General features: G+C 39.3%; 1 protein-coding gene across 3 annotated transcripts in view; it reads right to left on the bottom strand.

Moving 5' to 3' along the window:
* Window positions 1-357: 357 nt before the first annotated feature.
* Window positions 358-27601, bottom strand: part of clybl (citrate lyase beta like) — a 150937-nt gene continuing 123693 nt past the window's right edge. For all 3 annotated transcript variants that reach the window (XM_059970498.1, XM_059970499.1, XM_059970500.1), the window contains 6 exons: window positions 11140-11328; window positions 8056-8157; window positions 7113-7206; window positions 6369-6536; window positions 1854-1978; window positions 358-887 (listed from right to left, as the gene is read on the bottom strand). In XM_059970498.1, the coding sequence (XP_059826481.1) occupies window positions 792-887; window positions 1854-1978; window positions 6369-6536; window positions 7113-7206; window positions 8056-8157; window positions 11140-11328 (774 nt within the window). In that variant the 3' untranslated portion in view covers window positions 358-791. The remainder of the gene's footprint in view (window positions 888-1853; window positions 1979-6368; window positions 6537-7112; window positions 7207-8055; window positions 8158-11139; window positions 11329-27601) is intronic.

The raw sequence follows: 27601 nt of genomic DNA, 5'->3' as shown, positions 1-27601 counted from the left end.
TTAAAAATAAATCCCCACTAATACTTCAAAACAAACAGAACTCTCTTGTTTAGGGAATATTAAAAATAAACTATATTGCACAATTTCTGTGTACAGAGGAAGCAATGGCTGATGTGTTGAGGTAGAGTCAAAAATATATTTTTAAAATTTATTCTTTAAGTCCTTGTCATAGAAAATAAATGTAAGTTGTGGAGTTCTTAAGTTCTTGCTCTTTGTAACAATGTACGCTGTAGGATGGATCTGTCCTGTACAGGGTGACAATGGGTGATTGTTATGTTTAACTACCCACCAGAAGCTAGGCAAACCTGCAGTTAAACAGCCGTGCAGCCCAGCCTGTTAACCAGCCGACACATCTGATCAGAAGCAGTGATTTTAATGTGATGCAGAAACTACAGATGTCCACAGAAATTCCAGTACATTCCGCCTCCGATTGCTGCATCTGAAAAAATGACCAAGGCTTTTCCTATCTCACGGACCCGAACTATACACTGTGAAGTTACTGGCTTCAGTTACGTGCTCAGTAGGAATGCTAGGTTGAGACAATCACATATGATGATAGTATTTGAGAGATTAAACAATATGCTTATTTTTAAATTACAATAGTGTGAGTTTTAAGATGTCATATAATTAAAATATAATCAGTGTTGCAGTGACCTCTTCAACATTTCACACAAGAAATCGGTTTCTGTCTGTCTGTCTGTCTCTCTCTCTCTCAGTCTTTCTCCTTCTGTTTATTTTTTTTCCACTGCATCTGCCAGTGATATATTGTACAAAACCAATTCTTTCAGCTTTCACATTTCCTTGATGGCCCTGGCCAGCGTGACAACGTTTTGGGCTTGTTTCAGAGATGGCATGTCGATCATACTTCCATGAAAGGTGAAGGCTCCCTAGAACAGAATAGGGTCACGTTACACTTCTTACTTAGTGAGAATCCTCTTCTCAATGGACTAATGCAACCTTAATTACCTGAAGACTGAAAATGGTAACACTAAAATGGCATCATCTCCATTCAGAGAATAAAGTTAAATGCTTCCAAAACAATGCAGGTTTCATTACAGAATCTCACATTTAAGATTAACTTTACATAATGTTCTTTTGTTCCTGAAGCTAGGAAACAATTTGGGCATAACAGTTTTCTTCAAATATTTTACAATTACAGATGGTTGGAACAGAATCGATGGGCTGAAGGGCACATTTCCTTCCCTCATTTGTCATATATTTCCCAATATGCATAAAATAACACATAATAACACTTTTATTTTGTAGCGATTTAATCTTTCAGAACCCTATTTAGCAGCAATGACTTGTAACTTTTCTTCATTCCTGATTAACTACCTTGCAACTTAATTATGACACTGTTTTCATGACAAAAATTAGATTTAAAAAAAATATCCTGTTGGGATGGATGGTGTAGATTATAGGATATTAAATAATTCCTTTGCAATTGTTCATAGGAATCGAACATAAGGATTGTTGAAGATAATTAACTGACAACAATATGATTACCCCAATTCTTCCTCCAGGCTATGTTTAATCTGAGCGTCACTGGGCCAGAGCCACCAGCAGTCTGTGGATCACCAATGAAACATATATACAATAACACACAGTGCTAGAAGCACAATGTGATTCAATGATGCAACAAATTGGCAAAACAATTCAACGTCACTAATTTACTTTCATTTGCCATACTAATGTGTTTCAAAACGTTTTAATCCTATTTGATGAATTTTGCTCTCATACAGTGACTCAATAACTCCACCTTTGGTTGCAACAACGACGAATGTTCGATTTGGCCATGACTTTAAAACTGTCTGAAGAACTACAATGTGCAAACACACACATAAAAACATCACCTTTCCCAGTTTTTGATGTTCTTCAAAAGCCTCAATCAATTCCAAGGCCCATTTTATCCTCTCGGCACTTGGAGAAAAGGCTTCTTGCACGATTGGAATTTGTTCGGGGTGGATCACTTGTTTACCTGGATACAGATATGACACATCAGCATGCAAAACTCTGTTCAGGACACACATAGATAAGCTTCTGAAAATAATCAGCAATTTTATGAACTGTGCAGCGTAGGCCAACTTTCTGCATAGAGCATTGTCTAAACTAGCTGTGACATTTATGAAATCAATCAGCCTCTGTGAGAGTAAATGTTTACAATAGATAGATATCTCCACAGGTTAGTCTTCCTTCAACAGCCTGCCTTGCTAATAATAGAGTTACCAAATAAAATATTAACAGAAAGCTGTCAGTTAAATCTCAACTAAGGCTTTAATTAATATTCAGAATTTTTAACATTATAGTTATCCATTTGAATATTAGTTTTTGCTCAGAAAGTATGTAAAATGGTTTGCATCAATTGCTTCATGTCCTATCCATTTCACAGAAGGTTTTACCCTTCCACAGAGCAATGGTCAATGGGAAAGTTTTTAAATAATTAATAATTTACAATTAGATTTATTTTTTAATTGCAAGAACAATATCAATATTTCTTGTATTGAGCTCAAAGCAGCATAGGGAATTTATTGAGTTTCATAATCAATTCAAATATATTGAATGTATTTGGTGTAACACATTGACCGGTTCACTGATATGACCTTTATGCCTATAAGATACAACATGACACTGTGTACAGTTAGGAGGCATCTTCAGACAAGAAATGGATTATACAATGGTAACAATGGATTATACAATGGATAATTATGGTTTCAAAATACAGGCCACTGCCATAATGTATTCATATTTTTCCTTATTGTTGAAAATTGCAAGCACATAAGAAAGCTAAGCCTGCACTGCTCTCTGTTACTATTGATGGTGAGGTTGTGGTTGTGGTGAGGACCTACAAGTACCTGGGGGTGCACCTGGATGATGGATTTGAGTGGAGCACCAACACAGAGGCTGTGTACAGGAAGGGCCAGAGTCGCCTCTATTTCCTGAGGAGACTGAGGTCCTTTGAAGTACGCAGGCCTCTCCTTCGCATGTTCTACCAGTCTGTTATCGCCAGTACAATCTTCTATGCAGTCAGTGTGCTGGGGCAATGGCATCAACATGGGCGATGCCAACAGGCTCAATAAACTGATTAGAAAGTCTGGTTCTGTTATAGGAGTCAAACTGGACACACTGGAGGCTGGTAGAACAAAGGACCCTACGAAACATCCTGGCAGTTTTGGAGAATGTTTCCCACCCTCTGCATGCCACCATGGCTGAACAGAGGAGCACTTTTAGTAATAGACTAAAGCAACTGCACTGCTTCAAAGAGCGCTATATGAGGTCATTCTTACCCTCAGCCATTAGGCTCTATAATGTCAACCTATAGCCGGGGAAGTGATGACCCCCTCCTGTTAAGACTGCTTGCGGTAACTAATTTTTAAATTTTTTCTTATTTGTCCTCAAATATTTGTATATCTGTGCACTTATAATGCTACTGTGACACTGTAATTTCCTTTGGGATTAATAAAGTATCTATCTAGCTATAATGCTCTAAATTATATCTCAAAGCTATTATCCATAAGAATATGAAAGATAAATCTGCTTGATTAGTAGTGAGATATTTACACTATAACATTTGGTTATATTTCAGGATTATGCAAATAACGATTAGAATTTCAGTGCATGTAAAATCAATTTGTATTATTTTATATAAGTCTTCACAAATAATATTCATTTTATAAATTTTAATGCATGATATATAATTATTTTACTTCTATCATGTATTACACATATCTATTTTATATGCATAATTGCATAATATGATCAGTGTGCAGTGTTTTACACCTAACACACATTGTATAATTATTGATATTAAAGCACAGATATTAACTTGGGTTATTGAATATAATTGCTCGAGTTTAATAAGATAGAATTTGTGAAGCTTTATGTACTGTATAATTCATGGACCCTGTCCAGTTAGCTTGCAGATTGGAGTCAAAAGCTTCAGTGCCAATTATTAATAGACACTGAAATTTGCCTGACTTCCCCAGCCAAGCTTCTTTCAGTAAGGAGGCTCCAGACACCGTAAGGGAAAGCAAATCAAAAATAGCTGGCCGGATAGATTGTGCCCAGGACCAGTGAGTACTTCCGATCTGCTGACTGGCGATGTCACTGGAAGTCCAGGAACCCTGTTATTTTGGATAATGTTATTTCCCCAGCCAGAGAAGGAAACTGTTGCTGGGAGTCAAAATTGGGAACATGGTGAAGTGATCATTATGTGTGCAATAATGTTCATAGAACATGATTTTGACACATAGTCAAAATACATACAAATACAGGTGGAAGTCTTTAATGTCTGTCTACTGCGGCTGCTGATAATCATCCCTTACTATTATTGTCATCTCCTGAAGTCAATTTCTATGAAATAAACTATGCTCATGGATCAAATTCCCCATTGAAAGTTTTCTTAATTAGTTAACCTCAAATCAACAGTCGCACAAGTGTACTATTTTACTGGAGTACCACTTATCTTTTTGTTATTAACTCATTGTTTGTGGACTGATGCAGTTTTATTTTAAATTTATGTAGAAGCACAGATAAAATGTTTGTAATATTTTGCAATGGAGTCAATGACTGAAGTATTCTCAAGTATTTATTTACATATCATTCTCATCTGAACGTAAAAGTAAAATAATACTTAATTATTATATCTGTTGCTTTAAAGTCTCAAAAATTATACAAAATAATGAATATAATATCTACAAGCTTCTGTATAAAAAATAGAAGCCAATGTAAGAAAATAAACTCTGCAATTATGGTATTCAAAAATGAATTGCTGAATAATATCTCTGGCTAAAATTCTGAGATTTAAGTTGATCTGTTAATTGTTTTCCTGAGAAAACATCTAATGAATAGATCTAATATCACTGAATTAGAAACATATCATTTATTTATCATAAAATTATTGATACAGACAGGCAACACTTTGGCACATTACAACATTCTGAAGAGCCAAAAAACTACCCAAGTCACAAATTGATAACAAAATATTAAATAAAGTTCTTCTCTACAAAGAAAATAATTTTAATTTTTTGAGCATGTTCTAAGCTGAGCATAAATCTGAAAAGATTGCCCCCAAATGATTATCTATAGCTTTGAAAATTTGTTACTTACAAAACCATTTGAGATGTCCCATTATAGAACAATGTCAAACAATACTAGGAGGTCAACAGTAACATGCTGAATATATATATATATATATATATATATATTTAGACCATATTTGTGGCAGTTTGCTCTTTGTGAGAATGCTTTTGTAATTCCACATCATATTTTCCAAACTAAGATACATTCTTTACAAATCAGAAGCAATATTAATTTTAAAACTTACAGTATTGGTATCAGAACATTGTTTTTATTATTATAATAGTGAGTGATATTGCATGTGTTTTAAAGAGAGAATTTAATATGCTCAACAAAAATGTTTACATTTTTTCTTTGTAAACTTATTCTTCAGCAAATAATTTGGTTTATGTAAAAAAATTAATTTAGCTGTGGTAAACTAAACTTGCAAATTTGCCAAAGTGTGTAATTTAAGTAGGAAGCATCTTTGCTTTGCACAATATTTCATAAAGGAGGTTATAAGTATTGGGAATCTGAAATATTTTGGGAGTAAAATGCTATTAGGATGCAGCATCTTTCACTGAGAAGGCATCAGGTCAAATCAGCTAACACCTCTGCTCAGACACTGAAATAAAAATAACTGATAGTTTAGGTTCAATAAAAAGGAGTTACAGCTGTCTTCCAATTCGGATGTCATCAGATCAACTGTGGACATCGTCAAAAGATTTCTTGTATAGAGTATGCTTTAAATTAATGGTTGACATTTATATTAGTTATGAATCTGAATTTATCTAATTTATGTGTTAATTTCTCTCCTGGAGGCTACTTTCCATTGCTTTAAGAAATACAGCTTTATTAATAATATTTGCTGGACCATATCACAAAGGATAGTTACCACGGCAAGTATCATTAGGGAAATTGTACTCTTGTAAACACCATGTGATTAAATCTGTGAAATTATGTTGGAGGCTGAAATTATTAAACAAAATAATTTATTTTGCATAACGTTCAATAGATTTCTAACTGAATTATTTGATACTATTTGTAATAATTTAAGAACATAATCAAAGTTTATTCTTTAGTCATGAACAACTTACTTTAAATAATCAAGCTGTAAATTTTAAAAAATTATATTCACTTCACACTCCTTATCATAAATTGGCCATAAACCCCAAAACATATCAAAAGCTTATCAAATCGTCTGGTGTCATATTAGGAACAACACAAAATAAGTTACCACTTTATGCACTCCTGCTGAAAATTTAAGTTAATGAAGGTGGGGAGAGAGTCAATGGATCACTTAGGAAACATACCAGTGAACCCCATCAGGGCACCCTCTCTTGACTGCTTGCTTAGGCCCTTCTCATTCTTGTAGTCAATATAAACCAGATCTATGGCTTGCAGACCGAAAGCCTTTGCTGTTGCAACGACCTTTTGCCTTGCATATAGAAGTTCCCAAGCATCTTCAGTCCTTGTAGCACCTGATAGGTTAAGAAAAGTAATCAAAGCACAAGCTCACCATTCCTGCAGGGAAGTTACATTCCAAAATAATGTTCCAGGTAAAACTATTTTAAAATAGCTTAAGATAAACCACCATGGTGAAAGATGCAAAATTCCTTGGCTAAAGGCTTGTGAGAATATTTTTCATGAGTGAAAATTAATCCCATACTTTTACTTTCAGCTCTTGATGGCAATATTCAACTATTTGTCATTTGAACAACTCAAATGAATTCAAATGTAATTAAAATCTGCACTGGAATTTCTATGCTCCTGAAATGAAACACAAGGAATGTGCAATTATTTCATGAATATATTTTTAATGCTTGCAACGAAATTCATTCATTAAAAACAAAATTAGAAAACCGAAATATATATTTAGTGTGAAATGAAGCTTGCTTACTTGATTCAAAATAAGGCTACAAACTTCATTGTTTTGCTAAAAGCAGGAAACTTCCAAACATTTTCTTACATTTAATAAAAATAAAAACAGATGTGATATTAATAATACAGGAGTCACCATGGAAAGGATGGGACTAAAGAAAAGGCTTTTTCCTCACCTATACTGGCACAGAAGTCATCTGATCCAAATACCACTCCATCAAGTAGGAAACCAGCAGAGGCTCCAAGACGTTGTGCTTCTTGACATACATCCTACAAGAAAATAACAATACCAATGCGATATTCTTTTCATCATGTAACTTGCTAACTGGGTTTTAACCATGTAACTCTATCAATGGTATAACAAATGTACAGATCATTCTGCTGAGGTGTAGTCAGAATGACTTATAGGCATTATGGTAACATGCTTCAGTTGCTGGGAAAGAAAAATAAATAATATCAAAAGAATGAAAGGCAGCTGCTATTTTGAGAGCAAAAAAAACCCCAGAGAAAGATACATCTCAATTACTGTGTCCATATCCACTTATTTTTCTTGTGGTTTTGTTTTTCGCTGGAGAACTTCAAAAAGTGTTTCATTACATGACTTTTGAAAATCACATATTTCTCCTGGAACAATAGAATCATTTCGCTGCGACCTTAAAAAATTTTGGATGAGAATAAAGAAATTTAAACACACTCATGCATATTTTTGGATGGGTAGCCAGGACCAATTTTCTTTTCAACACTCCTATTAAGTGTCAGAAGCTTATACACAAAATTAGGCATTACAGTTCTTTATGGGATATCAGATTAATTTCATACATTTTATTTTTAATACTTTCAAAATTAAGCATGTACTTTGGTCAGTTAATGCTAAAATAATCTTTATTAGTAAATACAATTTTCACTGAAACTGCAATGTCTGTGGTCAATTAAGTTAAATATTTGTTTGAATTTTTGTTGCTTTGATTTATTTTTCAAAAGGGATTCACTACTTTTAAGTACCGTAATACCTTGGTGTTTATAAACTGAAATAACAGTAGTACCAACAATTCATATTCAGAAATATGGACTTTATTGTTCACATCAACTTGATTTTGTTTGAGTACATTGTTTTTGTACCTTGAAATTCAGCAAACCAACTGCGGTCTCCACAAAAGTGATTAAATTCATTGGCTCCTTTACAGGCTGACCCTTGGAGTATTTTGCAAATGTGTCTGCAAACTAGAGAGAGAGAGATAAAAAATCATGTTATTCTTTTCCCCTTTTGTAAGATATATAGAACTTAAGTACTTGACTTGTTCGCAGTGCCTTTGATTTCTACAAGGATGCCAAGACATCTTGTGTTGTATTTTACTTACAATTACATTAGCACAGCCTCTGGAAAGATGTTTGAAAATAGTGAATTTTTTTCAAATGTGTCTCTTTCAGACTGTAAAAGCTTGGAAGCTTTTTTATGTAAAATTTCATGTGGAAAATTGATAAATCTTACTCATAACGTTCGTATGCATCAATTTTGATCCAAAACTTAAATATGTAGGCAATGATTTTAATTTCTTTAATCAAAGGGTTTGTTAATATTAAATAGAAAGTCTACTTAAATGGACAAAATTGCATAATTCTTCTCAATATTAACAGGCTTACTTGTATTTTCATTTTACAGGGGCTGTATTAGGCCATTCCATTCCTTAAGCAGTTTTGAGGTAAACTATAAGTTAATGTGCATATTATGACACAAACTAATAATTTAGAATTCTGAGAGACAGTGATCGTAAAATGAGGATATCCGTTTACTATTTTATTCTGTCAGGGTACGATTTCTAAATGAAGACTTGGCCTGTTCAGACCAGCTGGTCTTACTTTCTGCCTTCACACAATATGATTCACCTAATACTTTTGAGTTCTACTGGGGGTGTCATAAAGAAAGCAACTTTCTTTCTTTGAACACCAAAGACTTGGAAAAATTGTCTCCAATTCACTGGATTGTCAGTGGGGTAGCCGAAATTCCAAAATCTGTCATCTGGAAACATACAAAAGCTCTTGCAACCCACTTTTTTTTCCCCTTTCAGAGGCAGGATTAGAGTATAAAAGGTACTATGTTTAAGCTGTAATCATTGCAGTTCCGCAACTGATGAAAGTATCCCAGGTAAAGCAAGCCTATGTCAATGAAGACAAAAAGCAGACATCGTAAATTTAAAGAATATTCATTTGTTGATGGATTTCAATGAAAAAGGGGCATTTTAATCATCTCCCCATTCAATCTCAGTTGGGTAAATCATATCTAAGAGATTTGCATAAATATAAACCATCAAAGCCTTTTCATCTTCAAAGGGGGGGTTTGGGACCATATAAGCTTTGTACTGTAATCATCACAGGTCACAACCCTGCAGGAGTAGGCTGCCATGGCAACATAAAAACTAATGCCACCGGCTTAACATAATATTCTGCTTCATAGAAAAGTGCAGTGGCAGAAATGCCTTTTAGGGACGGCCAATTTATATTAAAACACCTGAATTCCTCTCTTAGCTGTGTGAAGACATAATTCTCCCATTAATTACACATTATGGATTTAACTAACTTGGGATTTACAATTACTTTTAATAAAAACAGACTACTACTTCAGTTTATGTTACACAATTTCTTAACTCCTCACTCTCTACTTACCTCTCCCCCACCATACAAATAATTCCCCCCCACCGATCCCCAATTGGCTATTAGCTAGCATAAACTGCTTAGCCAAACTATAAATTAAATATGATGCATTTTAACGTAAAAAAATGTCGGATAAACAGGTTTCAATCAATTTTTTTCTCTCTCTCTTTCTCAAAGAGACGATTAAAAGTTTCCGGCCTAGCTCGGTGTTCACTGCACTAATGTAATAGAACAAGAAATCGGGGAGGAGCTGCAGTAAAGCTCAGTCAATTCCAAAGCACACCCAATACTATGTTGGCAAGAATGCACACTGTTCAGGATTTGCAGAGGAATTGTTTTCCAACAAAAGAGGCAGCGTTACGCTTGTTATAGTCCAATAAGCCATGCCAGTCAAACAAGTACCCATAGCCAGGACAAAGCAAAGCAAGAGATTCCCGCACAATAGACAACAAGTAACTCCATCTTTTAGTTACAAATCGGCCTCCAGGTTTATTCTTAATATATATATTTTTTTTTAATGGGAAAATTAAACACCAAAGGGAATTTGGTTATGTCTACAGTTGGCGAGAATGAAAATGGGTGTGCACAAACAAGAAATCCCAGTTAAGACTTCGGAAGTTAGGCTGAAGTCAGTCAAACAGTTATCTACCAGCTCGTTATGTTGTGACCTCAACAGCAGAGGGGAGTGGGGTGGAGGGGGTGGTGTGTTGGTGACGGAGAAAGAGGGTAGGGGGAAGGGACTTATTTAATTACTGTCACTGTCCTTCTTGGCAACCAAACTCCCTTTTTTTTTCAGCTGCCGAACATTTGGATCTTCAAGCTCTGCGGCCTTTGAGAAATTTAAACAGAGACAAAAAAAAACATTTCTCTTTTGGGGGGGGGGGGGTTTAGTGGGTGAATTTTTTTACATTTTCACTGTGAAAGTAGCTGCAGTAAACACTTCAAAATGAAATACTTACTCGCTGGCTATAAAAATCATAGTTAAAGATGCTTCTTAAAGTTTTATAAATAGGTCTGCTTCAATCCTACTTAAGATTAACTGTTTCTATATTTTATAATCACCCCCTTTATTGAAAGCATGTTAAAGTAATGGGGGCTATTTCAAAGTTGACTTAAGTAATTTGATGTGTCTCCTGTTTTTATTTCAAGACTTTATAGGCTTAAAAAAACAGCCATGAAACAAAAACACACCTGGCAGCAATTAAAAAGGAAGAAACACAGAACGATTCAGGAAATAATATCTGTAGTAATTAAAAACAGTGGTTAAAAGCTTCCTGTTCATTTTGCTGGTTTGCCCAAAGCACACCCCCCTCATATTTCTTTTCCACTTTTTATTTAACCCCTCTCTCTCTCTCTCACTTCCTCTGGTGGTATTAACCTGAATGTGTACTTCAGTTGCACTACCATTCTCTGTTACAGCTGGAACTGTCAGGAGGTGTGGGAGGGTCGTACCTTCTTGACCTGACACCAACCCCCACTCCTCCCCCCATTTCAGTCTGAATGAGCTGGTACGTGATCAAAGTACAAGGATTTGCCAAATCTAGGCCAACTCACCCATTTTATTTCTTCGGTGTTTTCAACTTTGGGGAGCATCAAGGTTGGAGGGCGGTCTTTAGAGGGTAAAATAGCTTCCATATCGAGCTCAGCGAGGCCACTTGAGACAGAGTTGATCCGGATGCACAGGTCTGTGTGCCCCACCTGAGGTTGACTGAGCATCTTCGCGATTGTCTGCCTTGCATCTTCCTTTAACAGAAAGAAAAATACTTGGAAACCAATGTAATGCATGGTCGAATAAGAAAGAATTCAACAATATGCGTCACCAATACTTCAACATAATCGGCGATGCTTTTATTATAACCTGAACATATATAAATGATAATAATGTCCATTAAAATGAATCACAACACGTGGAAGGCTGCATGTAATAATCCACAGTTTCGGGCCTAACATTTTAAATTTAACGGTATCTCGTCCAAAGATTCAAAGATATTTACTAACAGATGAGAGATTGATGACTATTCTGTTTAAGTTACGTCAAACGGGATCAGTGATATTATTTTTGTTAAATGCCGATTTGTAGCAAAAAAATTGATTGCCCCTGATTAGAAAGAAAGGAGTCTAGCATTCCGTCAGGGGAGGGAGGGTATGATCGCGGATTTAAAACAGACGGATGCAAAAAAACTACGCCAAGGGGGGAGAAATGGCAATAAGATTTGGAAATGTGGTCTGAGTTAAATAGCGCGAGGAAACAGTAGCTTACAGTTGTCAGATTAGATCAGAAATGGCCACATAAAGCGGCTTAGGACAGCTCTGCAGAGCCACTGATTTATGGGGGTCTAGTCTGGCGATAATTAGGGTAAGCTCAGACATGGAATGATGTGATGGCTCTCTGCAGTTCAAGTGAAAGGAATAATGAACCCCAAGGTTAATGAAACCTGATTCAAATAGCCTTGAGCCTGGTATCATCACACGTTCATGAAGGGCTAACACATGCCAGTCAGTGGGAGGGTGAAGCTGCGACCGTCTGCTGATCATTACTACGATGTATAGAACGCTGTGAACAAAAAAAAATTAAATAAATAAAGGTGTGCATGTACCCGCAGAAAGACCCAGAAGCCACTTTACAATAGAAAGGGAGGAAAAGAACAGAGCAGCCAAATAGACAGCTGTGCTTTGCTGTCATCTGTGTGGCAGATGAAATAGAGTGGTGCTGTCTACTCACCCAACCAATCAAAAAACACATCCAGATGCAATGTAAATCATGCTGAGGTTGAAGTTACAATGGGTACAGTTACATCCCGTCTTCTTTAGGATCTCCAGGTTGTTACTATTTAACTGCTTACTTTCAACCCTCTTTACTGGCCAGGATGGTATGCCAACCTCAGTATCGATTGGATTGGGTGTCCTTCAAATCAAGTTAGCACAGCACAAGAGGAGGCCATTTGGCCCACTGTGCCTGTGCTGGGTATTTAAATAGTTTTCCAATCAGTCCCACTCCCCGGTGCTTTCCTTATTGGCTTGTTCCTTATTGCCTTTCCCAGTATTGGTCTACTTCTCCTTTGAACGCTGACACCGATACTCCCTCCTCTCAGCTTGCAGCCAGTGTACCTTGCATCATATCTAGTAGTTATGCAAAGAATGGTCTTCTCCTCCTGCTCCTGATTGTTGCAATGTTTCATACATAGTGAGAGGAGAAAACCTCACGTGGGCTTCCCTGAAAGTTCTGTTGAAGTACTTACACTGATTAGGATCCTGAATTGCAAACTATCAGGTGGACATCAGAAGGTGGACTTTCAGCCCATTGTGCTCAAACCAGCTGGGAAAAAGAGTGATCCCATTACTTTCGGAAATGCAAAGACTCACCTAGTTTGTTTTGGAAGATTCTCTCCCACCATCTTTTCAATCCATGAGCTCACTCCTCTTTATCTCCAGAGTTAAAAAAAAATAATTTCTCTTCAACTCTCCAAACTTTCTTCTAATTCAGTGTCCAGCTCTGCTCAGGGAAACAGACCCTATTCAGCCTCCTCATCAATTAACAGAGTATTCTTTCAAGCTTCCCTAGTAGCTCTTCAACTTTCAAATCAATGGTCAGCAAACTAGTTCCAAAGCACCTTCATAACCTCTTGCAAATGCACAGCCCTAGTACTTACTCTCTGAGAGTCAACACTCTTCATAACACAGTCCCATTAGTACTTCACCATTAAATAGGCTTCCTTGAAAAGTGATCTTGTGGAAACATAAGAACATAAAAAATAGGAGGAGGAATAGGTCATCTGGCCCATTGAGCCTGCTCCGCCATTCAATAAGATCATGGCTGATCTGGCCATTGTCTTATCTCCAACTACCTGCCTTTTCCCCATAGCCCTTAATTACCCTACCATGCAAAAATCTCTCCAACCTTGTCTTAAATATATTTACTGAGGTAGCCTCTACTGCTTCATTGGGCAGAGAATTCCAGATTCACCACTCTCTGGGAAAAGCAGTTCCTCCTCATCTCCATCCTAAATTTACTACCCTGAATCTTGAGGCCATGTTCCCTAGTTCTAGTCTCCCCTACCAGTGGAAACAACTTTCCTGCCTCAAGAAAAGAAAGTTAAAAGGAAGATATCTTATCCATCCCCTTCATGATTTTTATTTGTGTTCCTATTAGATCTCCTCTCATTCTTCTGAATTCCAATGAATATAGTCCCAGATGACTCAATCTTTCCTCATAGTCTAACCCAGGCATGGGCAAACCACTGCCCGGGGGCCATATGCAGCCCATTAAGCTTTTTAATCCGGCCCGCAGAACTTGATGAAATTATATTAATAAACCTTGTTAACGTTTTTTCCCCGCAATTCTGGCATTTTCCCAATAGATGATGCACTCTATATACATTGACCTTTGTTGAGGTGCAGCGTATTACTCCACATTTGCGCTTTACTCTTTGTTCGGCTCGACCTATTTGTGTGAACAGGCGTTCAGCGTCATGAACATCAACAAAGCCAGCCACAGATCCAAGTTAACTGACCAACACCTCAGATCCATCCTGAGAATCGCCACAACAAAAGTAAATCCAGACTTTGATGCGCTGGCTAAAAAGGGAGACCAACAACACTGTTCCCACTGAAATTAAAAATAAGTTTCTTCGTTGTGTTATGTAAAAAACGCATTTCAAAATATTTTTTTCAATAAGCCTTACATGTTACATGTCATTTCTGTTAAGTGATGGACATGAGTAGTGCGCAGGTGCACGTACATTCTCAAAATAAAAAATGCGCTCCAGATCAAATAACGCGCTCCGCATACTGGCGTGCTGTCACTGTTCTGTCCTTGTGCTGGTCGTTGTTGAGTTTTGGCACAGGGTACAATTGAATAAGAAGGAGCAGGACAAGTAGACCTGCATCTCCTACCGTTTTTGAAATAAAGACAGTCAGGAGGAGAGTGATGATGATAATATCTTGAAGGATAACAGAATTTTCAGTGCTTTAAAATAATACCTGTTACTATTAAAAAAAGCTGTATTTTATTCATTTAATTTTCAGTGTTTTAAAAGTCATTTCAATAAATAGCTAAATACCATGGGACTTCAAAGACAGATATTTTGTTGTAATGCATTTGTTCATTTTCAATTGAAATTAAAGCACATGTTTTCTACATATCCCATGATATTTTATTTTCTCTTATGAGGTGTATTACCAAAACACTCCGTCCATCTGCTCCTGGTCCGGCCCCCCTGTCAAATTTTAGAACCCTTTGTGGCCCTCAAGTCAAAAAGTTTGCCCACCCCTGATCTAACCCCCTCATCCCTGGAATCAACCTGGTGAAGCTCCTCTGCACTGCCTCCAAAGCCAGTGTATCCTTCCTCAAGTACGGAAACCAGAACTGCACACAGTACTCCAGGTGTGGCCTCACCACTACCCTATACATATGCTGCATAACCTCTCTACTCTTAAATTCAATCCCTCTAGCAATGAAGGCCAACATTCTGTTTGCCTTCTTGATAGCCTGCTACACCTGCAAACCAACGTTCTGAACATTGAAAGTAGTGGATTTGAAGATTACAAAGGCACAGCCAGCCTCCTCAATTCTGCAAACCTCGCAGGAATATCTGGAGTGTGTACCTAACTGAGAACAACCACAGTTCCTAATTAGGTACACTTGCACTAATTGAATAGAGAAATAACCAGAGAGATTTACCTTTCAGCCAAACTTCTAGACAAATGCTTCTTCTTCCTTGTTACATCCTGTCCTATTAGTTGAACAGAATCACTAAAGCTGGGGGAACAGGAATATACCGCCTGTACCTAATAAAGTGGCCACTGAGTGCATGTTCATTGTCTACTGCTGCTGTAGCCCATCCACGTCAAGGTCTGACATGCTGTGTGTTCAGAGGTACTCTTCTGCACACCTCTGTTGCAACGCGTGGTTATTTGAGTTCAACCAGTCTGTCTATTCTCCTCTGACCTCTCTCGTTAACAAGGTGCTTTCGTACACAGAACTGCTGCTCACTGGATTTTGCTTTTGGGGTTTTTTTTTGCACCATTCTATGTAAACTCTAAAGACTGTTGTGTGTCAAAATCCCAGGAGATCAGCTGTTTCCAAGATACTCAAACCACCCCATCTGGCACCAACAGTCATTCCACAGTCAAAGGCCACATTTCTTCCCCATTCCACTGTTTGGTCTGAACAACAACCGAGCCTCTTGATAATGTCTGCATGCTTTTAGGCACTACACAATTGGCTGATTAAATATTTGCATTAACAAGGTGTACAGATGTACCTGATAACGTGGCCACTGAGTGTATAGTCAGAGCAAGCTGCCTTGACATTGACATTGGATAGCATGAAGTCTCATACACCAGGTGAAACATGGGCAAGGAAGCCCCTTGCTGCTACCATTGACACTCTTTCTGGAGCTGAGAAACAGTACACGCTGAGTGCCGCTTGTGAAGAATCACTGAAGGAGTCAAAGGTGCTGAACATCAAAGAGTGGCTGTGTAAAACTAACATTGACTGAGCTGGAAGACACAACTGCCGAGCTGCGGTACAAAGGGATCTGAACATTAACATGAGGGGACATTCTAGATGACTTTGTAATAAATCTCTCCTTTTTTCCAAGCCGAGCAAAGCACCAACTCTTTAATTTTATACTCCTGAAAGTAGATGACCACGGACCTTGGGTTGGAACCTTGTGGTGGTTTGGATCCAAGAGATCGATGGCAGTGTTGTATGCTGAGGGCAACGTTGGGAAGGGACAACTCTGTTTTAATAAATTTTTCCAGAAATTCCTGTATATGGTCTCATTCCACCCCCTCGGAAATTCCATGGATACGTGTGTTATTCCTGCGTGAACTCGCTTCCAGATTCGTTAGTTGAGCTTGAATAATCTCCTGAAGTTATAGTGCATGGGAAAGAACCTCCCTGGACTCGGCCTTCCATTCCTCCACTTCTGTCACCCTTTGCTCCATCTCTTCAACTCTGCCTGTTATTTCTTTTAAATCGCAACAATAGCATTTAACTTCTGGTTAATTTCTTTTCCGAAATCCACCAGTTCTTTCTTTAGAGAACCCACGGAATCACTCAGTTCTTTTTTCATGTCTGAACAAAGTGCCTGTACTTCAGCCACGATGTTCGCATGAAGCCTCCATATCCTTGTGTTCAGCTTGGTTGCTAGCGCCGACGTTAGTGTCCTCACCGTCAGTCGGTATTTTATCGCTTGTCTTCGGGTTTTGTTGTGGTTTTCCTCTTGACTTTCTTTTGTTTCCCCCTTTCATGCTATGAGACCCACTTTTCTATTCAAATAGCTGTTTCTTATTTAGGGGGAAATAAGACCATCTTACTGATTATGCTGCTGGCTGTATCTGCGCCATACTGGAAGTCCTATTCTAGTTGACTTCATCTTCCCCAGCCAACCAGCTGCAGATGCAAATGATAAGGACAGGACTGGTAGGGAGTGACTAAAACACAGTCCTTATGTTCTCCCTTAACAATCAGTGCACTCGGCACCACTCTAAAGAAAACACAATCAAAACAGGAAAAGCTACCCATGCCTGTGGCACAAGAGGTCATCATCATTACCAGCAGCATGCCTCCAAGCTCGTTTTACATCATGGTCCAGCATACTTGCTAGTCCACCATTATCATCAAGCCAGTGGGGGTAACCATAGTTTATTGAATAGTGTGGAAGAGCATGTCATTCATAGCAATGGTTTACATACAGTGAGGCTATGAATAGCGAAGGTTTATATGCAATGAGGCCACAAGTAGTGATGGTGTTTGCAAACTGATAAAGTTGCGCCATGAGGCTATGCACTAGAAAAGTTCAGTGGGAATTGCATACACTAGAATGACCTCACAACTAACACTCCCAATCCGACTCGGCAGCTCTGCCATTTTCAGGACTGAACAGTGGTGGTTAATTAACTGAGAGGATGAGATTCCGTGACATACCCATCCTCAATGATGGTAGACTCTAGTTAGATAGAGGTTTTGGGTGGATGATCCATCTTGGTCCCTTCCGAAGACCCCACCATCACAGAAACCAGGCTTCAGCTAATTTATTTCACCCCTCATGCTATTATGAAACTCTGGAGCCAGAGAATATTTTAACTGTTGGATTGAAGACCAGGTGTGACTCAGTACCATCTGGTATTTATCCAAACGAAAAGGAAAAATTGAATTGCTACCCCATGAACCTACTCTGATGATCCATTTCAGAGGCATCATCACCTCATTGCAGGCTTGGTCCAAACGTAGACAAAAATGCTCAATAACGAAAATGAGGTGACTGCCTTGACAACAAGTCGCAATTGACCGAGTAAGGCCAGGTAGTGATCCAGCCACTGGGGATAAAGGAAGTCTCCACTGGCTGGAATCAAACTAAGCTCAAAAAAAGATGAGCAGTCATTGTTTCAAGCCCTCATCAGGACCTGATGGAGTGTGTCGACTTGAAACATCAGCTGTTTATTCCTCTCTGTAGATGCTGCCTAACCTGCTGAGTTCCTCCAGCATTATGTGTGTGCTACTCCGATTTTCCAGATCTACAGAACATCTTCTTCATAAAATGAAGCTGACTGTGGTTTGTGTCCATGGTTCAGGTACAAGTCCTCAGTGAAGTATATAATCTATATCTGCATGCAACAAGGATGGGCTGATGAGTGGAACATTATTCACATGACCCAAAAAAAAATCCAAGAATCAGCCATTTCTAATGGGGAAAAATCTAACCATTCAGTAGCATTACTGTCATTGAAGCCTGAACTATCAATATCCTTGGGAAAGGGGTTGTGAGTAATGGGGTTACCACGGCCTCGGCAAAACCAGACCAGCCATATAAACAGTGTAGCTCTAAAACCAGGTCCCAGGCTAGGCATCCTCTGTCTCCAAAGCACATTCATCTTAGTTAAAAAAATAAAGACAATAGTTGGTGGAACACTCTCCACTTGCCTGGATGAGTGCAGCTCCAGGATGCTCAGAAAGCTCCATAATCCAGGAGAAGACAGCGCAATGACCACCCCTCCCTTGTCAATGCAGCCTGTGTGCTGACTAAAAAATGTACTGCACTTTCTTGTCAGCTATTCATCAGCTTCCCAGCCCACAACCTCTATCATTGAGGAGGACAAGGGCAGCAGACATATGGGAACACCACCACTTGCAGAGACTCTCCAGGTCCCTGTCTTGGAAATACGAGATGTTGACGAGACTAAAGCCGGAATTTGCCTGCGCAACAGCACTGTGGGAGCCCCCTTATCACAGGCTGCAGTGGCTGACAGCAGTGGACCAATATCATCTCAGGGGCATCTGGGGACAGGCATTAAATGTGGCTTTGAGAGTGATACCCTCACATTGAAAACGAGTTTAATAAAAAAACATGTAAATAGATTTGAACCTCCTATCAGTCTCAAAGTTTCTAATGAGACCTGACAGTAACAGAGATGCACAGCAGCTGAAAATGTTCCAAGTCGAATATTGTGGCTAATCTCAAATGGTCATTGTTATTAGAAATGATCCTGATAGTTAGCCACATGGACATTTTAATCATTACTGGTTATAGGCACCCAAAGCAGCTGATATTATTCCCACAGTGAAACAATCTGTTGCCGTACTCCGAGCAATCTATAGGTTGTAGTTAGAAAGGAAGCCCAACCTCCCCAAAGAAAGCTTCCTTTTAAGGAACGAAACTGAAAGCAGTTTCACAAATTTCTCAGCAACCGAGCATAAAATTATGTGTCTCTGAAGACAACTTCAAATACAAAACCTGATGTTTTTCATCACTTTTTTTCTCTGTTTCCACTTTTCCCACTCGGTTCAGCTGTTTGAGACCCTTGGCCAGAATGCAGAACCGATAGGGATGTTCCGAAATTTTTGTCAATCTTTCTCTGAAAGGTCTAGCAAAGTCATGAGGGGTCAAGTGACCTTCTGTGTCTCATTGATCTGCAAATTCAACATTAAGCAGCGTCTTCTCTCTCTTGTTACCGACTAGAATCAGGAGGCTTATTACTACTGACATAGGTTGGTGACACTTGACGTTTTGTAGCAGCAGTACAGTGCAATACACAAAAAAATTACTATAAATTACAATAAGAAATACAGTAAAAAGATAAAGTAGTACAAAAAGAGAGGTGGTGCTCATGAGTTCATGGTCTGTTCAGAAATCTGATGGCAGAGGACTGTGCCAAATTCCCAATGATCAACACTGTCAGGTTGTAGCAGAGTGAAACAATGCTCTGTAAATAGCATTGGTGTGCCTTCCACTCTCAGCCCAGAATTCAGTTTACAACATGGCAAATATATACCATGGCTGTGAAATTCAATTTTTAATTCTGTCCCACACCATCTAATGGCACAGGAGGACCAGTGGCTAATAAATATGCTATTGTGCTATGATGTGAAAAGCCAAAGAGATGTTATGATTTCTGCTATCATGGAACAGCAAACACTTGGAGCAGAATAATGTGCATGCTGACTTCGGGGGAAGGCTTCAATGGTGCCCCGCACAAGCCAGCATAAACATTAAAGGTGAAAACTCACGTGCGGGCAAATGAGGGAAGGAAACCAAAAAATAAATCAGCAGCAACCAATCAGCCTTGCGTGTTCCTAGTCCCTGAATGATCAGAACTGCAAAGGAAACAACATCCGTCCACTTTCACACTCCAGTGGAAGTGATGGCTCCTCACTGCAGGACGGCACAGTCGCACCATCTGGAGAATAAATCGTGTGTGAAGTACAGTATAGTTTGGGACCGAGCTCTGTGGCAGCAACTCAGCAGTTAGTTCATTAGTTCCAAACTTCCAGGGATTAGTCCAGCATCTATTCTGCTGTCAGAAAGGATAAGATGGACAGAATGCTGAAACTTCAAGGAGCTGGGATACAACTAGGGAAAAGCAAGGGGGAGTCTGAGGCACGTTTTGAAAGTACAAAGTACAATGGTGTGTATCCTCCCTCAACACACACTAAAGAGAAATTGTTAATATCATTATTACTAAACAAGATGACTAAGGCTTTAGTTTGAGCAATGAATATTAAACATGTCATGTGATTCAACAATTATTTCAGTTCTTCAAATAGGAGTGCATTGGGAGGAAGGCAGAACACAGCTTGATCCCATAATTTAGTGGTTAATTCACAGTAATGTGGTCATGAATTCTGAGGCTGCAGTTGTCTGACATTTGAATTTGCCATTTACTGACTTGGACACAGAAAGTGGCCATTTGGCCCATTGAGTCCATGCCATCTTACAGTAGAACAAAACTATCCTCTCCCTTCTCCATATTTCCCTTTACCTCTGCAACCCAAATCTCTCCCACACATCAACCTTCCTTTGATTCTACTTCCATTTACCTGTAATAAGGGGTGATCAGCTGAAGCCATTTAGCCAGCCAGCACATCTTTGGGATGTGCGAGGGAACCACAGTATCAGGAGAAAACCCATACTGACACACGGAGAAGGTAAAAATGCCACACAGGTCTCCTGCCCGATAAGGTTCCAACAGTAACTGCTGCTATCGATACTCAAAGTTCAAAGTAAATTTATTACCGAAGTTCATATGTTGCCATATACAAATTAGAGATTAATTTTCCTGTGGGCATTCTCAATAAATCTATAGAATAAGAATCATAACAGAATCAATAAAAGACTAATGAAGTTGGGCATTCAACCAGAGTGCATAAGGCAACAAACTGTGCAAATACAAAAAGTAAGAAATAGTAATAATAATAAATGAATAAGCAATAAATATTGAGAACATGAGATGAGAAGTCCTTGAAAGTGAGTCCATTGCATGTTGGAACATTTCAATGATGGGGCAAGTGAAGTTGAGTGAAGTTACCCCCTTTGGTTCAAGAGCCTGATGGCTGAGGGGTAACTGTTCCTGAACTTGGTGGTGTGAGTTTTGAAGCTTTTCTTCCTGATGGCAGCAGTGAGAAGAGAGCACGTTCTAGGTGGTGGAGGTCCTTGATGATGTATGCTGCTTTCCTGCAACAGTGATTCATCAAGATGTGCTCAGTGGTGGGGAGGGCTTTCCCCGTTAATGACTGGGCTGCATCTACTACTTTTTCTGTTCAAGGGCATTGGTGTTTCCATACCAGGCTGTGAGGCAGCCAGTCAATATACACTCCACTACACATCTATTGAAGATATACTGCTGTTTCCCTGGAGAAAATTCCAGTGAATACCATTGCTTTCATAGGCTATGAATGCTCGGCTTCTAAATCGGACATCTCTACACATAAGTGAGCTCCTATAATATTAAATGCAAAAGTCCAATTTACATGGGTACACTCAACCCAAGAATGTCAGAACTAGTTCCCCCTCTCTCCACTTTTAGTAATTATACTTTATTGTAAGTCTTCTGTGATTTTGATTACAATACTCTGGAGGTACAGTTACTGTATTGAGTGATTTCTGTGCATTTTCTGATACACGGATAAAATTGAATTACAGATGTCGGTATATACACGAAAGCCATTTGTTACCCAGGGATGGGCTGTGTTAATAGTTTGGATTTAGGTGCACTAAGTAAAATTTCCACATCTGAGACAACTCAAAATATGGATGCATGGTGTGCTAATGGGAAGGATCACAGTTGGCCAAGCAGATGTGGAAAGGCAAGTAAGATGGCAGAAACATGAGGTGTTAATGTTTGGTAGGAAGAAGGAGAAATGACAATATAAAATAGAGGACATTTCTAAATGGGCACAAGAGCAGGAGGATCTGGGTATATGTGCCTAGTTTGTTCATTGAAGGTGGTTACAAAAGCATATAGCTAGGAATGACGTCACCAGCAGCCTATGCTGGTCCAAAGATGGTCCAAGGCAAAGAAAGCTCAGCAGCACCTTTAATTCCTCAGAAGGCTAAAGAAAATTATCATCCTTCACCTATTTGAGCGCATCACGATTTGGCATCACATCTGATCTACCCACGACCACAAGGAACTGCGAAGAGTTGTGGACACAGCTCAGCACATCATGGAAACCAACCTCCCTTCCATGGAATCTGCCTATACTTCTTACTACCTCAGTAAAGCAGATAACATAATCAAGGACCCCACCCATGCTGAGTGTTCTTTCTTTCTTCTTCCCTCTTCCACTGGGCAGAAGATACAAAAACCTGATAGCATGCACCACCAGGCTCAAGGAAAACTTCTATTCCACTGCTAAAAGGTTATCAAATTATTCCCTATATGATAGACTCTTGACCTCACAATATCCTTTGCTATGACCATGCATCTAATTGTCCACCTAGACCATTCTCTATAACCTTAACACTTTATTCTGCTTTCTTTTATTAAGACCATAAGACATAGGAGCAGAATTGGACCATTCAGGCCATCAAGTCTGCTCCTGCATTCCATCATGGCTGATTTATTATCTCTCTCAACCCCATTCCCCTGCCTTCTCCCTGTAACCTTTGATGCCCTGACAAATCAAGAACCCATTAACCTCTGCTTTAAATATATTCAGTGACTTGGCCTCCACATATTTACCGCTCCCTGCCAAAAGAAATCCCTTCTGATCACTGTTCTGAATGGACGTCTCTCTATTCTGAAGCTGCCCCGCTGGTTGCCCTCGCCCACTACAGGAAACATCTTCGCCACATTCAATATTTGATAGGTTTCAATGAGATTCCCCCCTCCTTCATCTCAATTCCAGTAAGTCCAGGCCCAGAGCCAACAAACACCCCTCATACATTACCCTTTCATTTCCAAAATCATTCTCGTGTACCTCCTCTGGGCACTTTTCCAACGATAGCACATCTTTTCTTAGATAAGGGGTCCAAAACTGCTTTCAATACTCCAAGTGTGGTCTGACCAATGTTTTATAAAGCCTTGGCATTACATCCTTATTTTTATATTCTAGTCCTCTCAAACTGAATGCTAATTGCATCTTCCTTCCTTAACACCAGCTCAACCTGCAAGTTAACTTTTAGGGAGTCCTGCACAAGGACTTCCAGCTCCCTTTGGATACCTGATTTCTGAATTTGCTCTCATTTAGAAAATAGTCTAGGCCTTTATTCCTTCTTTCAAAGTGCATGATGATACACTTGCCCACACTGTATTTCACCTGCCACTTCTTTACCCATTCTCCTAGTCTGTCCAAGTCCTTCTGCAGACTCCCTGCTTCCTCAACACTACCATCCCCTCCATTTACCTTCGTATTATCTGCAAGCTTGACCACAAAGCCATCAGATCCATCATCCGTATCATTAACATATAATGTGAAAAGAAGCAGTCCCAACACTGACCCCTGCGGAACACCACTAGTCACCAGCAGCCATCTAGGCAAGGCCCTCTTTATCCTCATTCTCTGCCTCCTGTCACTCAGTCATTCATCTATCCATGTTCATATCTTTCCTGTAATATCATGGGATATTAATTTGTTAAGTCTCATATGCAGCATCTTGTCAAAATCTTCTAAAAATCCAAGTCAACAAATTGACTGACTCACGTTTGGCTATCCTACATGTTATTTCCTCAAAGAATTGCAATAGATTTGCCAGGCAAGATTTCTCCTAAAGAAAACCATACTAACATTGGCCTATTATATTATATGCCACCAAGTACACTGAAACCTCATCCTTAATAATAAACTCCAACATCTTCCCAACCAATGAATTTGGGCTAACTGGTCTATATTCCTTTCTTCTGCCACCCTCCCTTCTTAAAGAGTGGAATGACATTTGCAATTTTCTCGTCCTCAGGAATCATTGCAGAACCTAGTGATTCCTGAAGGATCATTACTAATGCCTGCACAATCTATTCAGCTAACTCTTTCAGAAGCCTGGGATGTAGTCCATCTGGTCCAGGTAACTTAATTATGTACCTTTAGGTCTTTCAGCTTCTCAAGCACCTTCTCTTTAGTAATATCAACTACACTCACTTCTATCCCCTGACACTCTTGAATTTCTGGCATATGCTAGTGTCTTCCACAGTGAGGACTGGCACAAGATACTTAAGTTCATCGACCATTTCTTTGACTCCCATTACTCCCAGCACAATTTCTCAGCCATCCAATATCCACTATTGCGTATCTTTTACTCTTTATCTATCTGAGAAACTTCTTGGTATCCTGTTTAATGGCTTTTTTTATTTGTCTTCAATTTTTTTTTAAAGTTTCCCAATCCCCTAACTTCCTATTAATTTTTGCTACATTTTATGCCCTCTCTTTTGCTTCCATGCTGTCTTGACTTCTTTGTCACCACCATTGTGTCATCCCATCTTTGTAATACTTCTTCTTCATCTTTGGGATGTATCCGTCCTGTGCCTTTTGAACTGCTTTCAGAAACTCCAGCCATTGCTGCTTTGCTGTCATTCCTGCTAGTGTCCTCTTTCAATCAACTTTGGCCAGATACTCCCTCATACCTCTGTAATTTCCTTTACTCACTCACTGATACATTTGACTTTAGCTTCTCCCTATCAAACTGCAGGGTGAATACTATCGTATTATGATCACTGTCGCCTAAGGGTTCCTTTACCTTAGACTCCCTAATAAATTTGTGTCATTACATAACACCCAATCTTCATTTACTCTAATCAAAAACAAGAAAAAATCTGCAGATGCTGGAAATCCAAGCAACCTACACAAAATGCTGGAGGAATTCAGCAGACCAGGCAGTAACTACAGATAAGAGTACAGACACTGTACTCTATGGGAAAGAATTGCTGTACTCATTTCCATAGATGCTCTCTGGCCTGCTGAGTTCCTCCAGCATTTTGTGTGTGTTGCTTTCCTTTACTCTACCATAAGCTGCTCTAAAAAACCATCCTGTATTCTCTCTCTTGAAATTCAGCACCAACCTGATTTTCCTAATCTACCTGCTTATTCAAATACCCCATGTCTATTGTAACATTGCCTTAAATATATACCTTTTCTAGCTCCATTTCTAACACTTTTGTCATCCTTTGTGATTCTGAGTTCATTCAGTGTAACACAGTAAGTAGCATTATTAAAACACATTATTTGGGTATTTTCACTTGGATGTTTGTGGGAGTTGAAAACTGGGAGATTCATTATCAGTGCAATACTGGGGGATTGCTGCACTACTGTAGCTACTGTCATGGTTAGTTCGTCCATAAGATCACAAGACTACCAAACTATTATACATTGGAGCAGAATTAGCTCATTCTGTCCACAAAGTTTGCTCTGCCATTCGATCATGGCTGATTTATTTTCCCTCTCAGCCCCATTCTCCTGCCTTCGCCCCAAAGCCTTTAATGTTCTTACCAATCAAGAACCTATCAAACTCTGCTTTAAATATAACCAATAATTTGGTCTCCACAGCCACCTGTAGCAATGAATTCTGTAGATTCACCACCATCTGACTGAAAAAACTTCCTCTTCATCGTGTTCTAAAGGGACATCCTTCTATTCTGAGACTATGTGTGCCCTCTGGTCCTAGATTCTCCCACTAATGGAAACATCCTCTCCACATCCACTCTATCGAGGTTTTTCAACAGTCAGTAGGTTTCAATGAGACTCTCCCCTCCTCATTCTTCTAAACTCCAGTGAGTACAGGCCCAGACATGTCAAAAGCTCCTCATACATTAACCCTTTCCTTCTTGGGATCATTCTTTCAAACCCCCATTGCAGCCCCTCCAATTCCAGCACATCCCTTCTTAGATGTAGGCCACAAAGCTTCTTCTAATACCAAAACTCTTGCTCAGGGCAGGGATGGGGAAGGATGATCACCACCATCCCTCCTCTTTCAGTTAATGAGTCTGTACTCCTGGCCAACCAAGTTGTAGAAGGAGCACTGAGATGAGCAAGTGCACAGAATATATTTTCACTGGGGCACTTTGATGACCATCACCTTGTAGCTCAGACTGAGCTGTATTAGCCTTTAAGGAGATGGCTGTTAGGCTGGTCAGTTGCAGATGGTTACTATCGAGCTTTGGTTGAGTGACCTGAGCAGAAGAGCAAGGCAGAAGCAGAGTATAATGAAAAATAAGGCCCCAGTTGACAAAGTGGCAAGACAAGACCAAATAATTATAAAAATGAAAGACCCTTCCCCCTTGGCCTGACCAATCCAGTTGTGCTTGCATTGTTTGTGTATTCTTAAGGTTGCACACTATACAGTCCTTTGTAGTAAAGACTACCTTCATTGTGCTGTGTGCCATTATCCTCAATAACTGGTACATACATCAAGAACTGTGAGCCATCAATGTCAGCAGAACTTGAATAGCAGCCTCATGGGGTTACATATCCCACATTCTGCTGTTAATATGAAGCCAGGTGACTAACCACAGTTGACTGAGGATGGTAGGAGAGTATAATGGAAGCAGTTATTGGTGTACTGAAAAATGGGGTCCCAATATGGTAAAGCTACAGGAAAGGACAATATGCAGATTAGCTAGCAAAAGAGGTGAGCAAAGTGATTGTGAAAGCACGGGATCTTTGAAGTCCTGCAACATCCAGTGATGACTGATGGTGGACAATTAAACAGCCAATGGGAGGAGGAGGAACAGACTTGAAGAATGGCCACAAGCTCAACAGTAGCAGAGTTCAGACCTTGACTGCCAAGAAGCAATCTGAAGCATTCACAACCACTGTTCAGCCGGAACTGCTAAGTGACCATCCGCTCCCTCCTGAGGTTAACACTATCACACAAAACACTTCTCAGGCGATTTCCAGTTAACTTCACATGATATTGGGAAATGCTCTCAATAGCTTTACCTACTGGCTACCCAAAATTCTTCCAACTTCCACAGAACTGTGAAAGAATAATCTCCACTTGCCTGGATGAGTACAAAAGTCAAGAAGCTCAACAGCAATTGAATCTATTGGCATTGCATCCCCCACCCAAATATTCACTCACTCCACCAGAGATGCACCATGGCTGCAGTGAGCACTATCTGCAAAATACACTGCAGCTGTTCACCCAGATCCACTGACATCACTTCACAAGCATTGTCATTGGCTGGTCTGGGGTTCAATATCAAAAACCAAAACCCTGGAAGTTGATAGGAACCCTGGAAGTCGTAGCCTGATGGCTGAAACCTGGAGGCCCAGAAGCCTGTTCTGGAGTTGGAGGGCTGT

This window comes from Hypanus sabinus, chromosome 5, assembly GCF_030144855.1.
Source record: "Hypanus sabinus isolate sHypSab1 chromosome 5, sHypSab1.hap1, whole genome shotgun sequence".
NCBI classification, from domain to species: Eukaryota; Metazoa; Chordata; class Chondrichthyes; order Myliobatiformes; family Dasyatidae; genus Hypanus; species Hypanus sabinus.
The sequence above is the reverse complement of the archived record's forward strand: the minus strand, read 5'-3'. Positions and strand labels throughout refer to the sequence as shown.